Consider the following 19,597-nt stretch of genomic DNA (forward strand, 5'->3'; position numbering starts at 1 on the left):
GTCCATTCTCTCTCCAGTTGTCTGGATGCTATAGTCTCAATTCATTCTGATACTTCCTGTAGTTGGGCCTCATGTAGGGTCAATATACTTACTCGGTTAAGAATTTGTGTGTCTGGTTCTGCTGTACCAAACTTTATTTTAAGTCGCTTATGATCCCTTCCTAAGCTCTTCGTGCCTTCCTCATCTATTCCCATGCGTCCTACTCTGTTACAGTTGTACCTTGATATAATGGAACTGTTTTTTGAGCAAAAAATTTTGTTAAATCGCAAATTTCGTTGGCCCGAGGTTTTTGTTTTTTAGCATTGCAATTGGCCTTCCAGGCTCCTCCCAAAACCCTCCAATTGCCTCACATCTTGCATCTACAAATCAGATTCCATTACAAAATGTGGCGGTAATAGAAGAATTCTGTTCATCGAACCTCATTTTGCACGGTTATGGGAGCAGTGACTAGCACCGCAGGAGATCGTGCAGTCGGGAAAGCAACCACTAGCACTTATGGTGGCCATAATGCTGTCTTTCAACTTCATAATCGTCAAAAGCAAATTCTGCAAAATTTCATACTTCTCGGTAATAGTCTTTCTTTTCGCCGCGACAGAACTTTCCTTTTCCGGGGCGTACCACTCACTGTTCCAAGAAGAACACAACTACTTCCAGCACAACACTCGAGGCACAAAACAATTTTTGTTGCAGATGTGCAAGAGCTCTAGTTCATTCCGCGTAGGTGCATGTAATGGCGGACTTCTTTTTTCCATGAGAGGCAGAGGCTACGAGGCTACTCATCATCAACACCACCACCATTGGTCTGTACTTTTATTTTGTGAAAAACATAATGAGTGCTCATTTTTATGCTTAGTTTTCGACAATAAAATTTGTTTCTGTTAAATTTTTTTTCTTTATTTTTCGCGTAGGCCGTTGATGTGTATGTGCGATTTTCAAAGACTTCGTTAAATCTAAACTGCGGCATAAAAGTACTTCGCTACATTGAGAAATAAGCACTTCATCAAGATTGCAGAATTCTTGTAGCATCCTCCCTGTAAAATCTGAATATCCATCGAAGTCTACTGAGTGTGCATTCATGCCTCCCAAGATAATTATTTCCCGATGAGGGTCAATTTCCCCAATATCTTTTGAAATGCACGTCAAGTGCTGTGCATTTTCCTTTCTTGAATCAGTTCCTGTTTTCAGATATACAAATCCTATGAGCGTGTCTAAACCTCCGACATTACCTTTTAACCCCATCTGTGCTTTGCAGCCTTCCCTCACCCTTTTCCAGCCCTGCCCTTTCACTACACCCCCAATCCGCCTCCTTTCCATTTCCCTTCACATCGATTGCATCCCACCCAAAAATAACCTGCCAAGTAGGGTGGTTCCTCAATATTTGCATTTGAAACCTCAGCTACTGGCAGGCTCTGCCGGCTCCTAAAAAAAGCCATTGTATGCCCCACCCGCATTCCTGTCACTTCCCCATAGCGGATGCCATCTCAGTTGAACGGGGAGATCGGACACTTGTGGTAGTATACCTCCCTGTTCACATTCATGACCTCAAATCCGTTCTTAGAGCTCAGTCTGTTCATGGTTCTGTCAGCCTCCTGAACTGTTAGGCTTTGCGGACAGCGTGGATGAACCTCGATATCTCGACTTGGGCTCGTGATAATTGCTAGCTCGAGAAGCATTCGGGTAGTGACCCGTGTCCAATCGCTGCAATGACGACAACAGCCGAGCCATAACAATGTCTGGAACTCAGCGTGTGTCCTGCGCTTTGCCCACCCCAGCGCATGGCTATGATCAACACTGGTGGCATATAATCGGCTCCAGATCACGTGGCCGCTTGTTCTGGCTGCTAGTTGAGGGGGTAAACGCTGCTCGTTTTTCTTTGATTTTTTTCTGGGACTTCTATTGCATGGGGTGAAAAACGAACGCGTGTTTCATAGGTCATTAACGTTAGGGATCCGTTTTAAGCGGTATTTGCGCAAGGTACAAATATTGTTGCATCGCTCCTTTAAATTAAGCAGCCTTTTAACAGCTTGACGAAAAAAAATCAACAATGCGAGATTTCATAAACAAATAAGAAAGAAATAAAAAATAAATGCGTCAATCAAATAAACAATGTGCAATTAGGATGCAACATCCTCTAAGTCATTGCTGACTTGCGGCAGAGAGGTCCCACCTTTCTCCTTTTCCTTCTTGGCGGCCTTCTCGAGCTCCTTGCGGTGCTTGGGCGAGTCCTTGTATGCCGGCAGCCACCTGACCTTTTCGTGCCTCTCGTCCGCCTCGCTGTCTGTCTTGTGGTCGGACGTCGTGACGGTGGCCACGGCGGCGGTTACTATTTTCTTCGGTGTCTCCGAAACGGAGGCCTTCAGCTAAGGAAAGGGAGAACCCCCGAAAGCCTGCATTACTTCTGCCAAACTCAGGAAAACATTTTCACTACATCAGTATGCAACGTCATTAGTAATATACAGTACCTAAAATGCCAGTGTACTTCAACTTCGCTTCATTATTATATCCATATCTGTAATGTATCTGTCTTTGCTATACAGCTTCCACTCTACTGAGGCAACGTCCACTTACAGAGCCAGAGAGTTGACAACTTAAGACATTAGCTCGACAGAGATAAACAAAAGACGGCAGGAAACAATGCAAGGTCGGCTCTGATGTAGTGACACTTGTTACGTCGGTCGTAATTTGTAGCGAATGGATCTATATTTTAAAACAGTAAGCCTCGTAAAGATATGAAAACTTCGACGTGAATGCGTTGTAGAAGTGGACGGTCGGATAACGCTGTATTCTGAGAAAACTACCTTTGATGGTACTCAGCGAGGGATGCTTTCTGCACACATTCCTCAGTACAATAGTCCGAAACAAGGTACCATACTGAAATTAGCTCGATAAATTTATAACTCATTTGCAGGCATCCTTTCATTATTATAAATTGTCATAAATCTTATCATAAATATCTTATCGTAAATTGTGCATGGCGATGCAAAGGTTGCTTATTAAGAAATGATGGACTACAAGAATGCGAGTGCCGCTTTGAACATTCATGGAGTGAATGTTCAATTTCTATATCAAGCTCATTGCAAATCATCTTGTCCCCCAACATTCATATAAAGGCTTTGTCCACCCCCCATTTAACACAAAGACAGAAGGTGAAGGATTTTCAGCAACACTGAAGAGCATTGCAGGTTGGTATTTACACATACCTTGCCTTGACTGAGTGACGCATAAACAGGGCATGCTAACCATGTTTAGATTCTGCATCGGGTCAGAAAATTCTTGTATTCTAAAAAGGCACATAACAGCTGCGAAGCAAATTTTAAATTTCCATACAGCTACTGATTTCTGCATGTCATTACAGTCACAGGTGGCTACATAATTGATTTGACAATACATTTAAAAATATTCTTACTACAGCAGGCTCTTCTTTAGGTCCATTGAGCTTTCCCTTGTCGCCATTTTGAAGCGCCTTATGAGCCGGCTTGGGGGCCTCCTAAAATGTGACAAATTATTTGGAAAAAAAAAAAAATTGAAATGTACTTGTTCACAGAATTGAAAAAAAAAAAGCACATTTTAGAAAAAGCATGTTGGTAATAGCTAATTTGAAAGCAGATATACACAGGGAGGGACAGGACGACACATGCCGATTGGCATATTCCTGTGAACAGCTCCCTGTACCTCAATTCGCCTCCACACACAAAAAATAAAAATAAAAAAGGTTTTTAAGAATAAACTTTTGTTATAACATTTGTCTTCTTAAAATGTCACCCAGAACATCACATTTTTGCATTAGAGTAGAACCTCGATAATTCAATCTTGGTTTATTCGGAACCTCGGATAATTCGCAGAATTTCCACGGTCCCGTGGCTTCTCATAAAAATATGACCGGATAATCTGAGTGCTCCGAGTGTGCCTCCCCGGTTAATTCGCCAATTTGGTCTTCCAAGTTCCATTTTTAGTTGCTAGGTGGCGCCAGTTGGCATCCAGATTCGGCAGCAAAAACAAAGGCGGTGCGCGTCCTCGCTGATCCGTTTCCTGATCCATGCACTTAGTAGTAGTCCCTTTGTTTTCTTGAGCTTTTCGCCAGCTATGGTGTCAGTGATCGGTATTCTTGGCGCTGCGCCGCTGTGGAGCTGTGGTTACTAAACAGCGTGTAAGCGATTTTGCGAGCGACGAGACGAGCAATGGCGACATCGGCGAGAGTCAGCGACAAGCGACGGAGATTTCTCACTGTCGCCCGTCGCGTTGCTCGTCGCCTTGGTCGCTTGCTCCCGTCGCTTTCATGCAGTTTGCCTCGTAGCGCGATTGACCGAGCAACAGCGAAGCGAGTCGTCGTCATTTGTCTCGTTGCTCGTGAAATCGCTTACATGCGACCGGCCGTGGAGTAGGAGGATACCGCCAATGCTAGTGCCGGTATTTTCCCCGAGATTGACGATGAGTGAGAGGAGCTTTGCTCCCGCATTAAGGGCAGTGACGGTGAGTCGGTTGGCGTAAGTTTCACCGACTACTTAAACAGGAAAGAGAATGAGTAAACCTGCTACGCAGACCTTGAGAGCGAAATCACTGAGTGTGATGGCAGAGATTGATGACAATGATGAGTCGCCTCGGGCCCCCGCTCTAGGTGAAGTTATACAGTCGCTCAATGTCGTCCGCAGTTTTGTGGAATGTAACGCCGGTGATTCTGAGATGTCGCGCCTAGTTAGCCTTCTTGAAAATGCGACGGGCGGTGCCGCTTATTACAGAATGCGGCAGTCCCATATCGCCGACTACTTCAGGGGATGTTCTCTCATTTCGATTACTCGTTCTGAATAACATGTTTCCTTCAAGATTCAAGGGTTCGCACACAATTTTTAGTCTTTTTTTTTTCATTTTTGGATAATTCGCAAATCCGCTTAATTGGCAAATTTTACGCAGTCCGACCGACTTCGAATTACCGAGGTTCTACTGTTTTTCTCAGGTATTTACTCTTCCTCATTTCAGAAGTATTAAAGAGGCACCACAAAATGTTAAAAGCTTCAACACGCGCTACCACTTGCGGGAACAGCTACCTTACGACCAACTTACCCCTTTTAAAGCCAGGGGCCTCTCTTCGTGTTCCAACGCCGACAGTATTTCCTTCGATCCAATGTGGTTTATGATCTGGGTCTGCAAACACGAATCCAAGGCACACGCTGCACGTAAACCGCCAGAAATCTTGAGCAAAATCACGGTCGTAAAGTGAAGCCACCGCAAACCTTGTTCAGCACAGACATCTCGGAAGTGTCGTCGTCGCTGACGTCGCTGTCGACGTGGCGGATGGTGGTGTCGGCCTCGACCTCCAGGAGCAGAGGCCTTCTCTTAGGCTGCCTGCCGGTTTCTCCGAGCACCCTCGCAGTCACTCGTGCGTCTGAAAATGTTGTGGGGGATCAGACGGCGTGTGCGGTTAACATCTCAATACCCAACTTCATGCGCTTCCTCGGCGTTATCACGCTTCGCTGCCAGGAAAGGGTGAGGAGGCTTTAACTAAATCCACTAATCTTCAGAGTTCCTTTGCTTTCTCTATTCCAGTTCTGCTCTTCTTTTTTCAGCACTGGGAAAACTATGGCGGCTTTTTCAATCCTTGCAAAAAAAAACGTTTTGATAATTGGAGTAAAGAATTCTCTTAAAATTATGGGGAGTGAGGTTTTTCACACTTTGTGCCACAAGGGGATGGAGTATGAGACGTGGGTGTCGACCTCGTAGTTTGGTCGGATCCTTCAAGAACTCATTGCTTTCGGTCTTCCCAGCAAAAACAAATGTATGATGGCAAAATGTCACTCATACAGTACTCCCTCGTCATAACGGAGCCAACGGGATGGCAAAAAAATTTGATAGAATCGGTAATTCGATAAAAGCAAGAGAGCCAAGAAAAACAACGACGGCAGTCTTGAAGCTGGACGGGAACACTGCAGAACACTTTAATCGTATATTTAATCAAATGAACTTTGGTTACAAACAACTCTCGGCAGCTTTACTCAGGGGTAAAAAAATAAATAAGGAGAGTTTGCCAATAATTATCCAGGTGTCAATTCTTTTTGAGCTGATTTAGGCATTGCGAGAGCACTGTCAACGTTGCTGCACCCCACTTTGTTTCGAAGCAGGCGAAGGATGTTTCACGCCTCTGCATTTGTCGGTGTTTCCCGAGGTGCCTCCTCGACGTCGCTTCGTGTTTACCTTGGCTCCACACAAGGTCTACGATTGTGGTATCCATGGCAGGACCAACAATGGGAATGCCCGCGTTGACAAGCACGAACGAATCGAAGTTGTCCTCAGTTGCTTTGCCAAAGTGTTTGCACACGCTCCCATAGAGATTGTAGTCTCCTAAAATCGTGTGCTAACTCGGCAAGCATGCGCGTGCGCGCGAGAAAGTTCGATGTGCGCAAAGCGGTCGGCAATCTTTTGTCTTCGGATCAAGGGAATGCTTTCATATGCACGAGAAACTCTTCATGGACCCGTCCAGTATGTCTTGCGTGTTCTTGAAAATGGCGGACAGTGTCGAGCCGGCCACTTTTCTCAACCTCCTAGATCTAAGCGATTTTCGGTAAACGCTCCCATACGACACAAATGTGTGCCGCAGGCATGCCCGCGTGCCCACGTGGGTGTGCGCATGAGGGGCTTTTGAACGAACGATTTCTTCTGGGCTCCTTCGCTTCCTTGACCTGATACCGACACGAGTCGGGCCGCGTTGAAAGTCAAGCCGCGTCGGCAGCAAGCACTCCAAGTAGTGTCGGAACATGGATACTGCTCCCTGGTCGCGTCAGTGCCAAGACCTGTCAGTAGATCAGCATTGGAAGCGGTGTTCTGTGCACTGAAATTATAAAGTGCAAGGGACAGACAGGGACATGAACTAGACAGGACAGCGCTATACTCACAACTGGCATTTCAATAGAAAACTAAGGAAGAGAAGAAGTAATAGAGGTTATACGGAAGACAAAAAGGACGAAAATAAAAGAAAGAAATTCAAAAAACAGGAGAATCATATCAAATGTAGAGATAAATACAAATGTAGAGATCGATTAAAAAAAAAACCTGTTATCATTTTTAGGATTTTTCTGTTTAATTTCTTTTATTTTCGTCCCTTTTTGTTTTCCATATAACCTCAATTACTTCTTTCTTCTCTTCCTTAGTTTTCTATAAAAAAACAACACCAGTTGTGGGTATAACACTGCCCTGTTTACTTCATGTCCGTGTCTGTCCCTTGCGCTTTATAACTTCAGTGTGTTGAACCAACTAGCCCACCTTAATACTTTAAGGCTCTGAGCACTCTCGCCTCTATCATCCATTTGCCATTTTCCCAGTTTGCCTAGGTGGAGGAGGCGGAGGGAACTCAAGGGTCTCTGTGCACCTCCATGCAGGCTTGCACGCTTTTGTCACATCGACCTTCGTAATAAGCGTGGTCGGCCGCCGATGCACTCGGAATAATCCAGTTCAAAATGCAGGCATTTTGGTCGGGACCATGTTGAAGTTTGATAAAAGGGATAATTCGAAAAAAGCAATTTCGTTATAATGAGGGACTACTGTGTATTCAAAGAAAATCCTGCATGTCGTGTATTTAAACATTTTTGTCTTTCAATGTAAAATATCTTCTTGGGCTCATGTCTTGCATTTCCAGTGACACATGAAAGGAGAACTACACAACGCACATTCACCCTTTGACCCCAAGTACTAACCGTGACCTTTGACCCTAAGATAGGTAATTGACAAATCCTAACGAAACTATGATCCGTGTCCACATGGCAGGAGCAGAACAAAACAGATTTTATGTACTATGGAAGTCTGTTGGTACGACCAAACTGCATTTCTTTTTAAGACTTGACATCGAAAAGCTGCGAAATACATTCTCCCAAATTAATTTAAGGGACAGTTGTGTATTGACGTTACCTTCTTCACAGCCATCGACGTCGTCGTGGTCATCGTTTTCTATCATCGTGGTTTGCTGGAAGCAAGAAGAGAGACAGAGGTTACTATCACACGCGACAGAAGTCACAAATAAGCGAGGCAGAGCAAAAAAATAACTGCTTCAGGTTGAGTGCCACAGTGGGAATAGACACGCACATGGAGCCAGCCCTCTGGTTGCATTAGCAGACTCCCAAAAACACAAAGCTCGGACTACACGCAGATTTCAGCTATAAACGTTCTCGCAGCCATCAATTGAGAGACCAATATCACATTGACAACATTTTATCTCTCCAAGCAAAGACAAAAGAAATATGCATACAACATTCTGGTATCATTGTCATGTACCGTTTACCCAAACAAGCTCTCCTTCTGCCCAAAGTATCCGGGGCATAAACATTTTGTTTGGCTTGGTCAAACTGAATGCAGTGATAGAAGCAGCATTGAACCTTTTGTGGCAAGTGTTGTAGCAGGCAAATGATTGGTTTGGAGCAGCCATTGATGTTTTTGAAGCAGACACCAACATCTTATCAAATTACTTGAAAATGAAAATGTGATTGCATCTCTAAATGAGTTCATATCTGACAATGATCGAGGGTTCCCCTTTGATACTGAAGCATATGATTTATTATCTTTTGTAGTAAGATTAGATTCGACAGAAAAAATAACACAGAACCATCTTTATAGAAATAAGGCTCAGGTCAAAGTAAGTTCCATTTACAGTGGTTTAAAATAAAGAAAGGTCGAAAGAGGAACCATAGCACAACACTTCAGTTGAAATAAAGCCTCCCTCCCCCACCCTCTTTTACACTCAATAGTTAATTTAGCTTGTAAATATAATTTCTGTAAGAAGCCAGCGAAAATAAACATATCTGCTTAAACCTGTATCATTAAACATACATCGCTCAAGGTTTATAAACACCTAGCCCAAGATTCTAATTTTATAAACTGCAAAACCAACCACCCCCAAGTAATATGAACACCTACATTTGTGCTTTAAAAGTGAACTGCGCTTTAGCGGCGTTCGAACCAGAGTTGAGTCAAAGTTCATGGTCTTTCCGATTGACTGCTGCATGGGAACTATTTTGACTAACATACTTATTCAAATATAAACCTGGATTTCTTTACAGTGGAGTTGCTAAGGGGGGACACTACCCAGAAAAGAAAAAAAAACAATTCTGCAAAAAAGTTGGTTTTGAAAAATGCCCTATTTACATCCACCAACATCTAGAGAGTATTCCCAGAAAGTTTTATTTGGATACAGTGCATAGTTATTTTTTTTTTATAAACTACTTTCAGTTCACCAATGTTACAGAAAAAGTAAAGGTTTGAGCACTTTTAATGAGTTTTTCTCCAATACACTTTTTGGCATAAATCCCAGCTTAATAAAATTATTGTTTCAGTATGAAACTATCGAGACTTAATATTTGCGGTTTATATACTGAAATTTCATGGAACCGGTTACTATGAACTTATATTTTGCATTTTCATGTTCCTTTATGAAAAATTGTAATTTGCAATACTCGGTAAATGTTTAAAAAAAAATTTTTTTTCATGCTTTTTTAACCTGACACTGCATATTTCCTGAAATTTCTTGTCATAGTAACCAGCAACAGGCATTCCAGTATGCATTCCACCAGAAATATATATGGTTATCAACACCATTTCTTAACACCAGATTTATTGAGCAGCTTCCATTCAAAGCTATGCTTTACTTCGTTCTGAAGGTATGAAATTGGTTCACAGTGCTGAAGCTTTACATGCCCTTCTTCTATATGGCTACAAACACCACCTGAAAATACCAGACCGATTGAGTGAGCAATTCAAAAGCTGATGTTCCCAGGTAGTGTCCCCCCTTAAGGGCTAGTTTCCCCAGGATCGTGTCCACCAGCAAATAAATGTAGACAAAACACTCTGGACAGCTACCGCCATCTATAAGCGATGGCGGCAACCAGACAACCGGCATGCCGGTTGTCTGTTTGCCGCTGTTGCTCATAGGTGGCGGCACTTTTTCCAGCCTTTCAACTCAGCAACCGGCCATTACTTCATTCCCACCATAGTACCTGGTCTTCCTTCTTCACCACAATAAAAAAAGCTAAAAGTCTTTTTGTTTTTTAGGGGCGAAGCTCCTGAGGGTCTAGCCTTGTCCATCTGTCCGGCGTCCGTGCTCACATCGATTGCACGGCCTCCTGGATCGGCCCATTTAAAAAAAAAAACAAGAATGTATGCCCGCACGGGGGTTCGAACTCAGGACTGCTTGCTTACGAGGTAGACGTCTTAACCACTACGCTACACTCCAATGTTGCATGTAGCCGCTCAACGTTTATACAGGAGAGGGCGCTGCGGTCAAATGCGTATATAATCGTGTGAAACTTTGCATGCATTGGCTCAACGTTTATAGATGAGAGGGTGCAGCGGTCAAATGCTCAACTGCATATATGACCACGATCCATACCACACATTCTCGTTCTGACATGGATCGTTGACTAAAGCGGTGGAGATGCATTCCCACGGCTTCTAATGGATCCAAGCTGATGCGCTAGAAGAACCACTGGCTCTGCATTTCACCGACCATAAAGCAGTAGTAATGTGGTCGAAACGCAACCTGGAACTCAGCACTGCCTATGAGCAATAAAAAAAAAATCAGCACCATCAGCACTATGAACAATAAAATCAGTATCATCAGCAACACCAGAGCTTCGCCCCAATCAACATCATTCACCACGTAGAGATGCGGCCTCTTTTTTTCTTTTTATGGCACAGTTTTTAAGGATTAGTGGTCAATCTACAGTCAAGACCGCAGAAGGTCGACATGCATTAATACTGAGCACAATCTGAGCCAATCACGCTAACCCATGCGTCCTCTCATGTCAGCCGCTGCTCCTAGCACTCCGGTGCAAAGCGGTGAAGCTTGACATACAAGCGCTGGTGTGATGCCGTGAAGGTTGATGTGAGCGGCGCAAGTACCACGGTACACTGTAACCACAGCATGGAGTCATGTGGCAGACATTATAATGAAGTGATATTATCAGGAGTAAAAGACTATGGTCCTGTCTTATCACAGTAGCCGTCATTCCACTAATTTTGCACAGTTTCCTCGAGATTCTTAGCTCCTGGCACCACCAACATCGTCTGAAAATTTGGACAACCAATCAAACCGAGTCAAAGCGTGACATTATGGCATCTGTTATCTAGGTATCTGTACGTGCTCTTTCATCGGTTAAACGAACAAACAGCAGCGTATACACCTAGACTTGTGCTTTCAGTATGTGCGTTTGTGGTATAGTAGGTGTTTGAGCCTTTTTCAGTGCTCCGACCTAAGATGAAACAAACTATGTGGTAGGTAGAAATGCTGTCAAATACACATTTGTACCATTTTCGTTTCCTCCTATTTCTGTGCACATTAGGACTGACCAATAATAAAATATTGTTTATGCTTTTTTTAGGCCCACCTTGACGCAGGTATGGCACAATTCTTGGCAAGAATGGCGCTTGGGCGCAAGTGGTGCAGCACTTCCATTCCTATCGTGCCACATTTGGTGCTTCGTATGCATGTGCAAATAGTGGATTTCGAGTTCAAAGCGAATAGTGGTTTTGGTCGAATATTTTTAAATTAAATATATATTGTCTAAGCCATTCACTACTGCACTGTGCTTACACGAAAACCCAGCTGAACTCGTGAAGGTCGTTCCCAAGCTTACGCTCGTCCATCTCTAAGCTAAGCTATTCCAATATATTTATTGACTGTGGCCTTATAAATTCTAATGTCTACATTAACATAGCAAGTAAACAACGTATTTGACATAATATTAAAGCCTCGAAAGATGTCCGGCTTTACCTAGTCGAGGAGATATGTAACTACTCTCGCTATATAAGCAAACATCGCTTCTTCGGTCACGAATGATTAATGCCGGTTGTCGGGGCACCCCTGCCTAAAATATACTCATACATAATAACCATCTGACTTTGCAAGCATGCTCTTCTGCGACATTTGTACTTTTCGAAGCGTTAATTGTGGCTAGTTAGCTTCGTTTGGTGTGCTTCTCACCGAGCACCAATACACTACGGACAAGCAACACCTGCGAAGTGAGCTCCGCGGTTGTCGCTTCTTAGCAGTGCACGGGTGCTCGGCAAGAAGCACGCTCGACGGGGCTGACCTGCCGTGATCGACACTGCGAAAAGCCATGAATATTGCAATTCGTCTCAAAGCGAATATTGAATAGCGTATTATTTGAAACTACTTAGTTATTTGTAAAATAAAGAAGAGAAGAAAATAGTGCACCTTTCGTTGACGAGGCTTGAGACGGGCGGGTGCTCCGTCGCCAGCTGCACCCGTGCCGTGTGGCACGCCAGCATCGTGACCAGCGCCCGGGACGACCAGCACCAGTGTGTGGCAGCCTCCACACGCAACCTAGAGAGAAGCATGGGACGAATCCGGGGCAAAAACCGTCAGAATCCAGACTCGTGCATTCAGAATCCCATGACAATGCTCCATATCCCCCTCATGAAAACGAGGAACAATGAAAGAGAGGATGATAATTAGAAAGAAGCAGTGACGGTCCATTACCGTAAGCACCATAAAAAAAAAAAGAAACATCTCCACGTGGTGAATGATGTTGATTGGGGCAAAGCTCTGGCGGTGCTTGTCTGCGTAGACGCTGAGCCGCAGCATGCCGAGCCTTTCGTTCGTTTCCATCCATGTCATGCTGCGGTCAAATGCTCAAATACGTATATAACCACGTTCCATACCACACATTCTCTTTCTGACATGGATGAAAACAAACGAAAGGCTCGGCATGCTGCGGCTCAGCGTCTACGCAGACAAGCACCACCAGAGCTTCGAACCAATCAACATCCTTCACCACGTGGAGATGCGGTTGTTTTTTTTTCCCTACATGAGCACGGGAGCACGTGCTCGTGAGCACGAGCACCCGACGCTGGACATCGGACGGACATACGGACATGGCTAGCCCCTAAGGAGCTTCGCCCCTAAAACGCTTGGGACTTTAATATCCCATTTATCATGAATACCGGTCTACATAACTTCGAAAACATATGTAAAAAAGTTGCGTGAAGCGAGTGTGAAACGGCAAATGAAGAAAAAAAAAAAAAAACCCCAAAAACATATTTGACCATATTCTCTTCAAAATGGGAAGAAACAGAGTGGAAAATAATGAAGAAATTGATCCAAAAGATTCTTTTCCTGCGTTTCAATTCCTTGCGCTATGCACCAGGGTGGAGAATAAAAATAAGAAAGATTTAAATCGTGATTTAAACTATGACTTAATTAGTGATTTAAATTACACCAGCAATGATTTAAACAAACCTTTCCTCAAAAATATCTTCTAAAACATTTTTCTACTTACAGTTTGTCTCACATTTCGTGCTCTCTATGTGCATTTGGTTTGTATCAATCAAATAATTACGAAGCCACAAAAACTGCAGCAGGCTCAACATGAGCACAGAAGCAATGCTCTTCTGACCAAAACAGAATGTTGAGCTTTCTCTGTACCTTCCACTATGTTCGTCAGTTGCGTGGAATTTTATTACGAGCAAATTATAATGCAAAAGAAAGGAACATAAATGAGTAATTCCATGATGCAAGCAAATGAAAACACAAAGAATGCTATTAAAGCTTTTTTTACTACCTAAAATAAATCGAGCTGCCTTTGTTCTGGTATGGCTGGATTTTCAGTAAAAAATATGAATTAAAGTGTAGTCTACATGTACTTTCTTTCTTTCATCACCATTGTTTTTAGTAATCTGATAGATTGGTCAATCGATCTGATATGCTTAAACATACATCTAGTTATAAATAATCATTTCTTAGCGACAGCAATTTAGATCAAATTAACCCGATTTAAATAAAATAAGTCAAATTTATCTAATAAAAAAAAAACTCAGGATCTTTATTTTACCCAGTTATGCACTACTTTTTTTTTGTTTCCAAGATGCATTATCTAACTAGTACAAGCTCGAAACTTATTATCTGAACATCCTGCATTACCTCAGTTTGCTTGTCCATTCTTCTGGCAGTACCAAAAATCAACAACGGGACACAGAAATGTTGTGACACAATACTTTGTAGATGTATTCTAACAACATTTACATGGAAAGATGGCAACTTCAGGGAAACCACAAAGCAGAGTTTTTTATGGTACCTGCTGGACTTGGTAAGGGAGGAGGTCCTCAACCAAGGTGGGCTTGAACTTGTTCGTAGGGGAGTCCTCCGTGGGATGGGCCAATTTGCCGTGGCGGGAATCGCCGCAAGTCAGGAGCTGCCTCTTCTCTACGGGAAAGGTATAAGATTAATCTCAGAGGTCGTTTGGGGTCAGTACCTTTCCCATCTGCAGAACGCTATCACGACTCCGCTTCTTCGTCAAATCTGTTGCTCTTGCAGCGCCATAACAACCCCACATCGTCAGATACACGCCTAATCTCTTGAATGCTCCTTTGAATGAAGGGGGGACATTACCCAAAAAAATTAATTTCAGCAAAACAAGTCGATTTTAAAAATGCCATATTTACATCTACCAACATCTATACACTAGTCCCAGAAATTTTCATTTACTTACACCACATAGTTATTTTTTTAAAAATTATTTTTGATCCACCGATGTTAAAGAAAGGTAGAGGTTCTAGCATTCTGAATGCATTTTTCTCTGTTCCCCCTTCTGTCATAAATTTTTCTTTACGAAAACTATCGTTCGGTAATCAGAAAAAAGGAAACGCTCACACATTGTTTTTCCTAACTGGAATTTAATGGGTAATTCAACTGCGGCATTGCATTTTTTTTTATTTTGTTGATATCTTTTATAAAAGATGTTAGGATTTTGTTGACGAAATAGAAGGCAAAAAATGTATTTGATTTTCAGCTCAATGTTAGCATAAAATAAATTACTTTTTGGAAATTTTGTTTTCACAACTGCACTTTCCGGGCATCCTGCCGCATATCTAGTGAAGAAAAATGTTTGGTGTTAAATTAGTTTTGTAATGACAGTTTTCGTAAACAATGCCAGTGTGTTCTTGATAAAAACCACTATATCTTTCTTTCACAATTGATGTACACAGTTGAAACTTTGCTCTGCATACTGCCTCACAACTGCCAGTATATACTGTAAATATCATTTATAAAGTTCAAAGGTTGACCCAACCCGTGGCTGCCAGAGCTTACATCGACTGGCTGGCTGCACAGCGCGCGACATCAAAACATTCGTCAGCTGTGTCCACCTCCGCTGGTGTGCCACCACTGGGATTGCCGCGTACCAAAGCATTACAAACACCCTTGTGCTGCATGGGCCTGTGCAATATAATGCATGTTTTGTTGTACAATATTATTATTACCACTATTATTATTATTATTACGCACTAAAGCCATGGTACACACACCAGTCGGCGATGTGTTCCAGGGACCCCTGCTCCACCAGCACTTTTTTTTCCTTGCACCCGACGATTCCCCTTTTCCTGATGGCGAGACATTCATAAAAGAGCGACAGTCTCACCGTGCGTTGTAAGACACAATAAAACAGTGTGGGTAGTCAGTGCACGGAGAGATGACACCGACAACTATGGATCTGAATCCGTCGATGACCAGCAACTTGCCGGAGAGGAAGGCAGTGTGGCTCTCCCCGCAGACCACCCTGGCAATCTTGATCCCTTCGGGAAACGGGATGGGCTGTGGCTTGCTGCTCTGCGTCGTCTTGTTACCCAGGCCGAGCTGCCCGTTGCGGCCATCACCAAAGGCGTACACCTTGCCTTCGGCTGAAAAATGGACCACGGCGAAGAGACGCAGCTGCTTCAAACCGCGAGAGGAAAAGCAAAGCAAAAACAAATTACACAAGCTTGATCATGCTGACAAAGACTGGGGAGCACAGAATGTGTTGGGCACAAACCACACACTTCCGAGGGATGTGACGTGGTAAACTTTGCGCTCCCAGAAAGCTGCACTCTGCACAGCTGTTCCCCACACACTTGCTCTTTCTGCAGTTGCTCTCCGAGCAGCCGTGCCGCTTAACTCGGTTGGTACGCTATCCAGCTAAGAATCACTTAGTCAGAAGTTCAATCCCTGTTGGGGTGTCCTTATGTTTGTTTTAAACAAGCCCTATGGGCATATTTAAAACTTAACTGTTCTGAGACAAAAACAAGAAGACTAAGACAAAGTAAAAAGAAGACGATAAAGAAGGCGATAGAAAACTGCTGTCAGTCTCGTTAATTATTTGAAACCTCAATATTTTATATAAGAGTTTAAACTTTGTGCAACACCTGAACAGAATGGATGACCGTCGCAGATGAACGTAACGATTATGTTATGAAATTTGGCTGATAAAATACATTGCCCATTAAAAGGAAATTTAAGAAGCAGACTGGAAAACTTTCCAATCGCTCACCAGTCAGGGCCATAGTGTGCGTTCCCCCACACGAGACGGACACAATTTTCCCCGGGATGGTGGAGACTTCGGTGGGCTTGTTGTAGCGCTTGCAGCACAGGGTTTTGGGCAGGCCTAACTTTCCTCCATCCCTCTCTCCAAACGTGTACAGGATGCCGTCCACTGCGGGGGAAAGGGGCAAAATCGAGCACACAAAAGGCTGAAAGGAGTTGACATTGGTACCTGTCGGTTTGTGTGGAAGAGTCAAATCCATAGGTGCAAAGTAGTTAATTTTATCGGACCGTCTATCTAGCAAACCGTGTATATCGGTCTCAAAACACTACGAGTTGCAATTTTCCACGAAGACATACAACCATATATTTCAAACAACAGTAGACTCTCATTAATTCAAACTCCAGGAAGTCACAGATTTTAGTTCGAATTACCAGAAGTTTGAATTATTAGAAATTCATCTAAATATGATACTAGACAACATTATGATTTGTTACACAGATAGCTACACATACAAAGCATATTTTTGCCAGTTTCCTCTACAAAGGCCTAATTATAAGCAAGTACAGGCATAACACATTGGTGAAAGAACTGTGACGTTAAGTTTATTCATCCGGCAAAAAATGTTGTCGATTCTGGACTGTTTAGTCAGTACACGAGATCTCAAGACACAATTTTCAATACCAGCCAACGCAAGTAGCTCTTTGCGGGACTCTTCCTTTGCAGACAGAAACTTCCGGAGCTGAGCGATGTGCTCAAAGACCTTTGCGGCTGTGACAGTTGGTAGTGGGTCATCCCTTTCTTCATCATCATCTTCACTCTCACTGCTGCACTGTGCTGGCACTACTTCCTTATGCCCTCTAATGAGTCATCACGACAAACACACACATCGCCGTCAAGACTAGCATATTCCGCCAGCTCGGCGTTCACATTATGTGCTTCAAGGCCAGAAAGCATGATGCCAGTGAGCTGTTCCTCATCCTCGATGTCGTCTTGGTCATCATTGCTAGTCTTGAAGCACATAATGTTAATGCCGTTTTCCGCTAATGTGTGCCTGCTTGAGCCGCGTTGAGTGCGCTTCTTTCCAAGCACCGGTGCACTGCGGAGAAGCAACACTTGCGAAAACAAGCTCCATGGGTATTGCTTCTCTGCGGTGCACCGGTGCTCGGAAAGAAGCGCACTCAACGGGGCCGCAAGAACAAAAAATGTATGAATTGAACGAAAACGCCGTTCGAATTAAGCGGCTTATACATACATTAAACATAGTGGGACAACCAAAATTTTCAGATCTGTTTAAATTAAACGGAAGTACGAAATATCCGAGTTTGAATTATCGCGAGCCTACTGTATAGTCCACGCTCGGTGTATAGCAGGGGCAAATTTGGGGTCAAAAATAAAACTTTTGCTTAGATAGTCCTCTTCTGGAGCATAGTCTGCATGCCCTGCATAGTCCACACGTGGTGCTCAGCAAGGTGGTTATTTGGGCCACGGTTCATGGTCTCAACAGGTACAGAAGCGCCGAAAAACAACAAGGACGAAGACGAGGTAAGACAAACACAGGGGGGCTGAGGGCCATTCAAGCTGCTTGGACAGCTTTTTTCCTCAGCCCTCACCATGCTCACACACGGTAAATAAAGCTATTATGATTATTATTATTAAGGTGCTTAGTCAACACGAAAATAGTCTCATACACGGCACAGCTTGACAAATGTCCGCTTTCTTAGTTTATAAGGAAGCTAGTATTCACAACTTTCACGACCTATGGGGGCCCGCTGATGCCTATCAAAATGGCTGTCATCTGGATGATCGTTGTAAAAGACAGTACGAGGAGGGGTCTGCGACGCATAAGTAATTCTAGTTTTGCTTTATACGAGCAGTAGTAGAACCTTACTTAAATTTTCTATGTCAGGAAGGTCTAGGCAAGCACCTTTAATGTGAAGCCAATCATTCAGGAGATAAAAAGCGCGACTCTCACACCGCGGTACCACCATCACTGAAAGTTGCGAAATATACATACATCATCATTAACATACCCTTTCATTTATTTATTTATACATACCCTCAATGCCTCGGGGGCGTTATAGAGGGGAGTGGGTCAGTACAAGTGGTTTTGAAGGGCTAGTCGGAATTGCTTGGAGTCGGGTATGGTGACTATGGCGTCCGGGAGGTCATTCCAGTCCACAACTGCTTCAGGGATGAGGGAATGCTGGTGTGCTTCACTTGATGACTTGGGACGGGCGATCTTGCATGAATGGTCTAATCTTGATGGACCATTCAAGGGCGGGTTCAGGTGGGCGGGTTCAGAAGAGACATTTTCAAGAAAGGTGTGTAGAAGACTTTATGAAGAAGAGAAAGGCGGGAAATTCGACGGCGGGAGGAAAGTAGAGGAAGGTTAAGACGAGACTTCATTGATGACACACTTGAGGTACGAGAATAGTCATTAAAAATAAAGCGAGCAGCACGGTTCTGAACGGATTCAATGGAGTCTGTTAAATTTTTCTGATGAGGATGCCAGATGGAGGACGCATATTCTAATTTAGGCCTAACAATAGTGGTGTACAAAATACGTTTTAGGTTTTCAGGTGAGGATCTAAAGTTTCGGCGAATGTAGCCTAGAGAGCGGTTTGCTGAGGATATAATTGTTTTAATATGAGTATGCCATGATAGATTAGGTGTGAGATTCAAGCCTAAGTATTTGTATTGGTTAGTATAATCAATGGGGACAGAGTTCAAAAGAAGTACAGGATAGGTGATTGACAATGAACGAGAAAAGCACATGCATTGACATTTGTTAGGATTTAAGGACATGCGCCATGTGTTACACCATTCAGAAATTTTATAAATGTCGCCTTGAAGCGTTACAGTATCATCTGTAGAGGTTATCTTACGATAGATTACACAATCATCGGCAAAAAGCCGCACAGTGGAAGAGATGTTGAGAGGAAGATCATTAATATATATTAGGAAGAGTAATGGGCCGAGTACTGTCCCCTGGGAGATACCAGAAGAAACAGAGCACAGGGAGGATTTGGTGTGGTTAGCATAAACAAACTGACGACGTTGAAGAAGGAATGATTCGATCCATTTTAGTATGTTAGGGTCAATTTTTAGCATAGAAAGTTTCAGCAGAAGGAGGTTATGTGGCACTTTGTCAAAGGCTTTGGCGAAATCCAGAAATACAGCACTAGTGGGGTGGCCGGAGTCAAGGTTTAGGTGAAGGTCATTAGTAAGAAATAGGAGCTGCGTTTCACAAGAAAAGTTGCGGCGGAAACCGTGCTGCGCGTTGCTAAAAAAGGAGTTGTTTTCGAGGA

The 19,597-nt window shown here is 43.3% G+C and overlaps 1 protein-coding gene across 2 annotated transcripts in view; it reads right to left on the reverse strand.

The window, feature by feature from the left end:
• LOC115325231 (X-linked retinitis pigmentosa GTPase regulator) overlaps positions 1-19,597 on the reverse strand; it is a 52,456-nt gene that overhangs the window by 13,192 nt on the left and 19,667 nt on the right. For both annotated transcript variants that reach the window (XM_029985914.3, XM_040209268.3), the window contains exons 7-15: positions 16,296-16,457; positions 15,511-15,669; positions 14,070-14,197; positions 12,191-12,319; positions 7,894-7,948; positions 5,229-5,380; positions 5,059-5,139; positions 3,407-3,487; positions 2,168-2,360 (exon numbers count right to left, since the gene is read on the reverse strand). In XM_029985914.3, the coding sequence (XP_029841774.2) occupies positions 2,168-2,360; positions 3,407-3,487; positions 5,059-5,139; positions 5,229-5,380; positions 7,894-7,948; positions 12,191-12,319; positions 14,070-14,197; positions 15,511-15,669; positions 16,296-16,457 (1,140 nt within the window). The remainder of the gene's footprint in view (positions 1-2,167; positions 2,361-3,406; positions 3,488-5,058; positions 5,140-5,228; positions 5,381-7,893; positions 7,949-12,190; positions 12,320-14,069; positions 14,198-15,510; positions 15,670-16,295; positions 16,458-19,597) is intronic.

This window comes from Ixodes scapularis, unplaced genomic scaffold, assembly GCF_016920785.2.
Source record: "Ixodes scapularis isolate PalLabHiFi unplaced genomic scaffold, ASM1692078v2 PGA_scaffold2__306_contigs__length_199485367, whole genome shotgun sequence".
In the NCBI taxonomy this organism is placed as follows: domain Eukaryota; kingdom Metazoa; phylum Arthropoda; class Arachnida; order Ixodida; family Ixodidae; genus Ixodes; species Ixodes scapularis.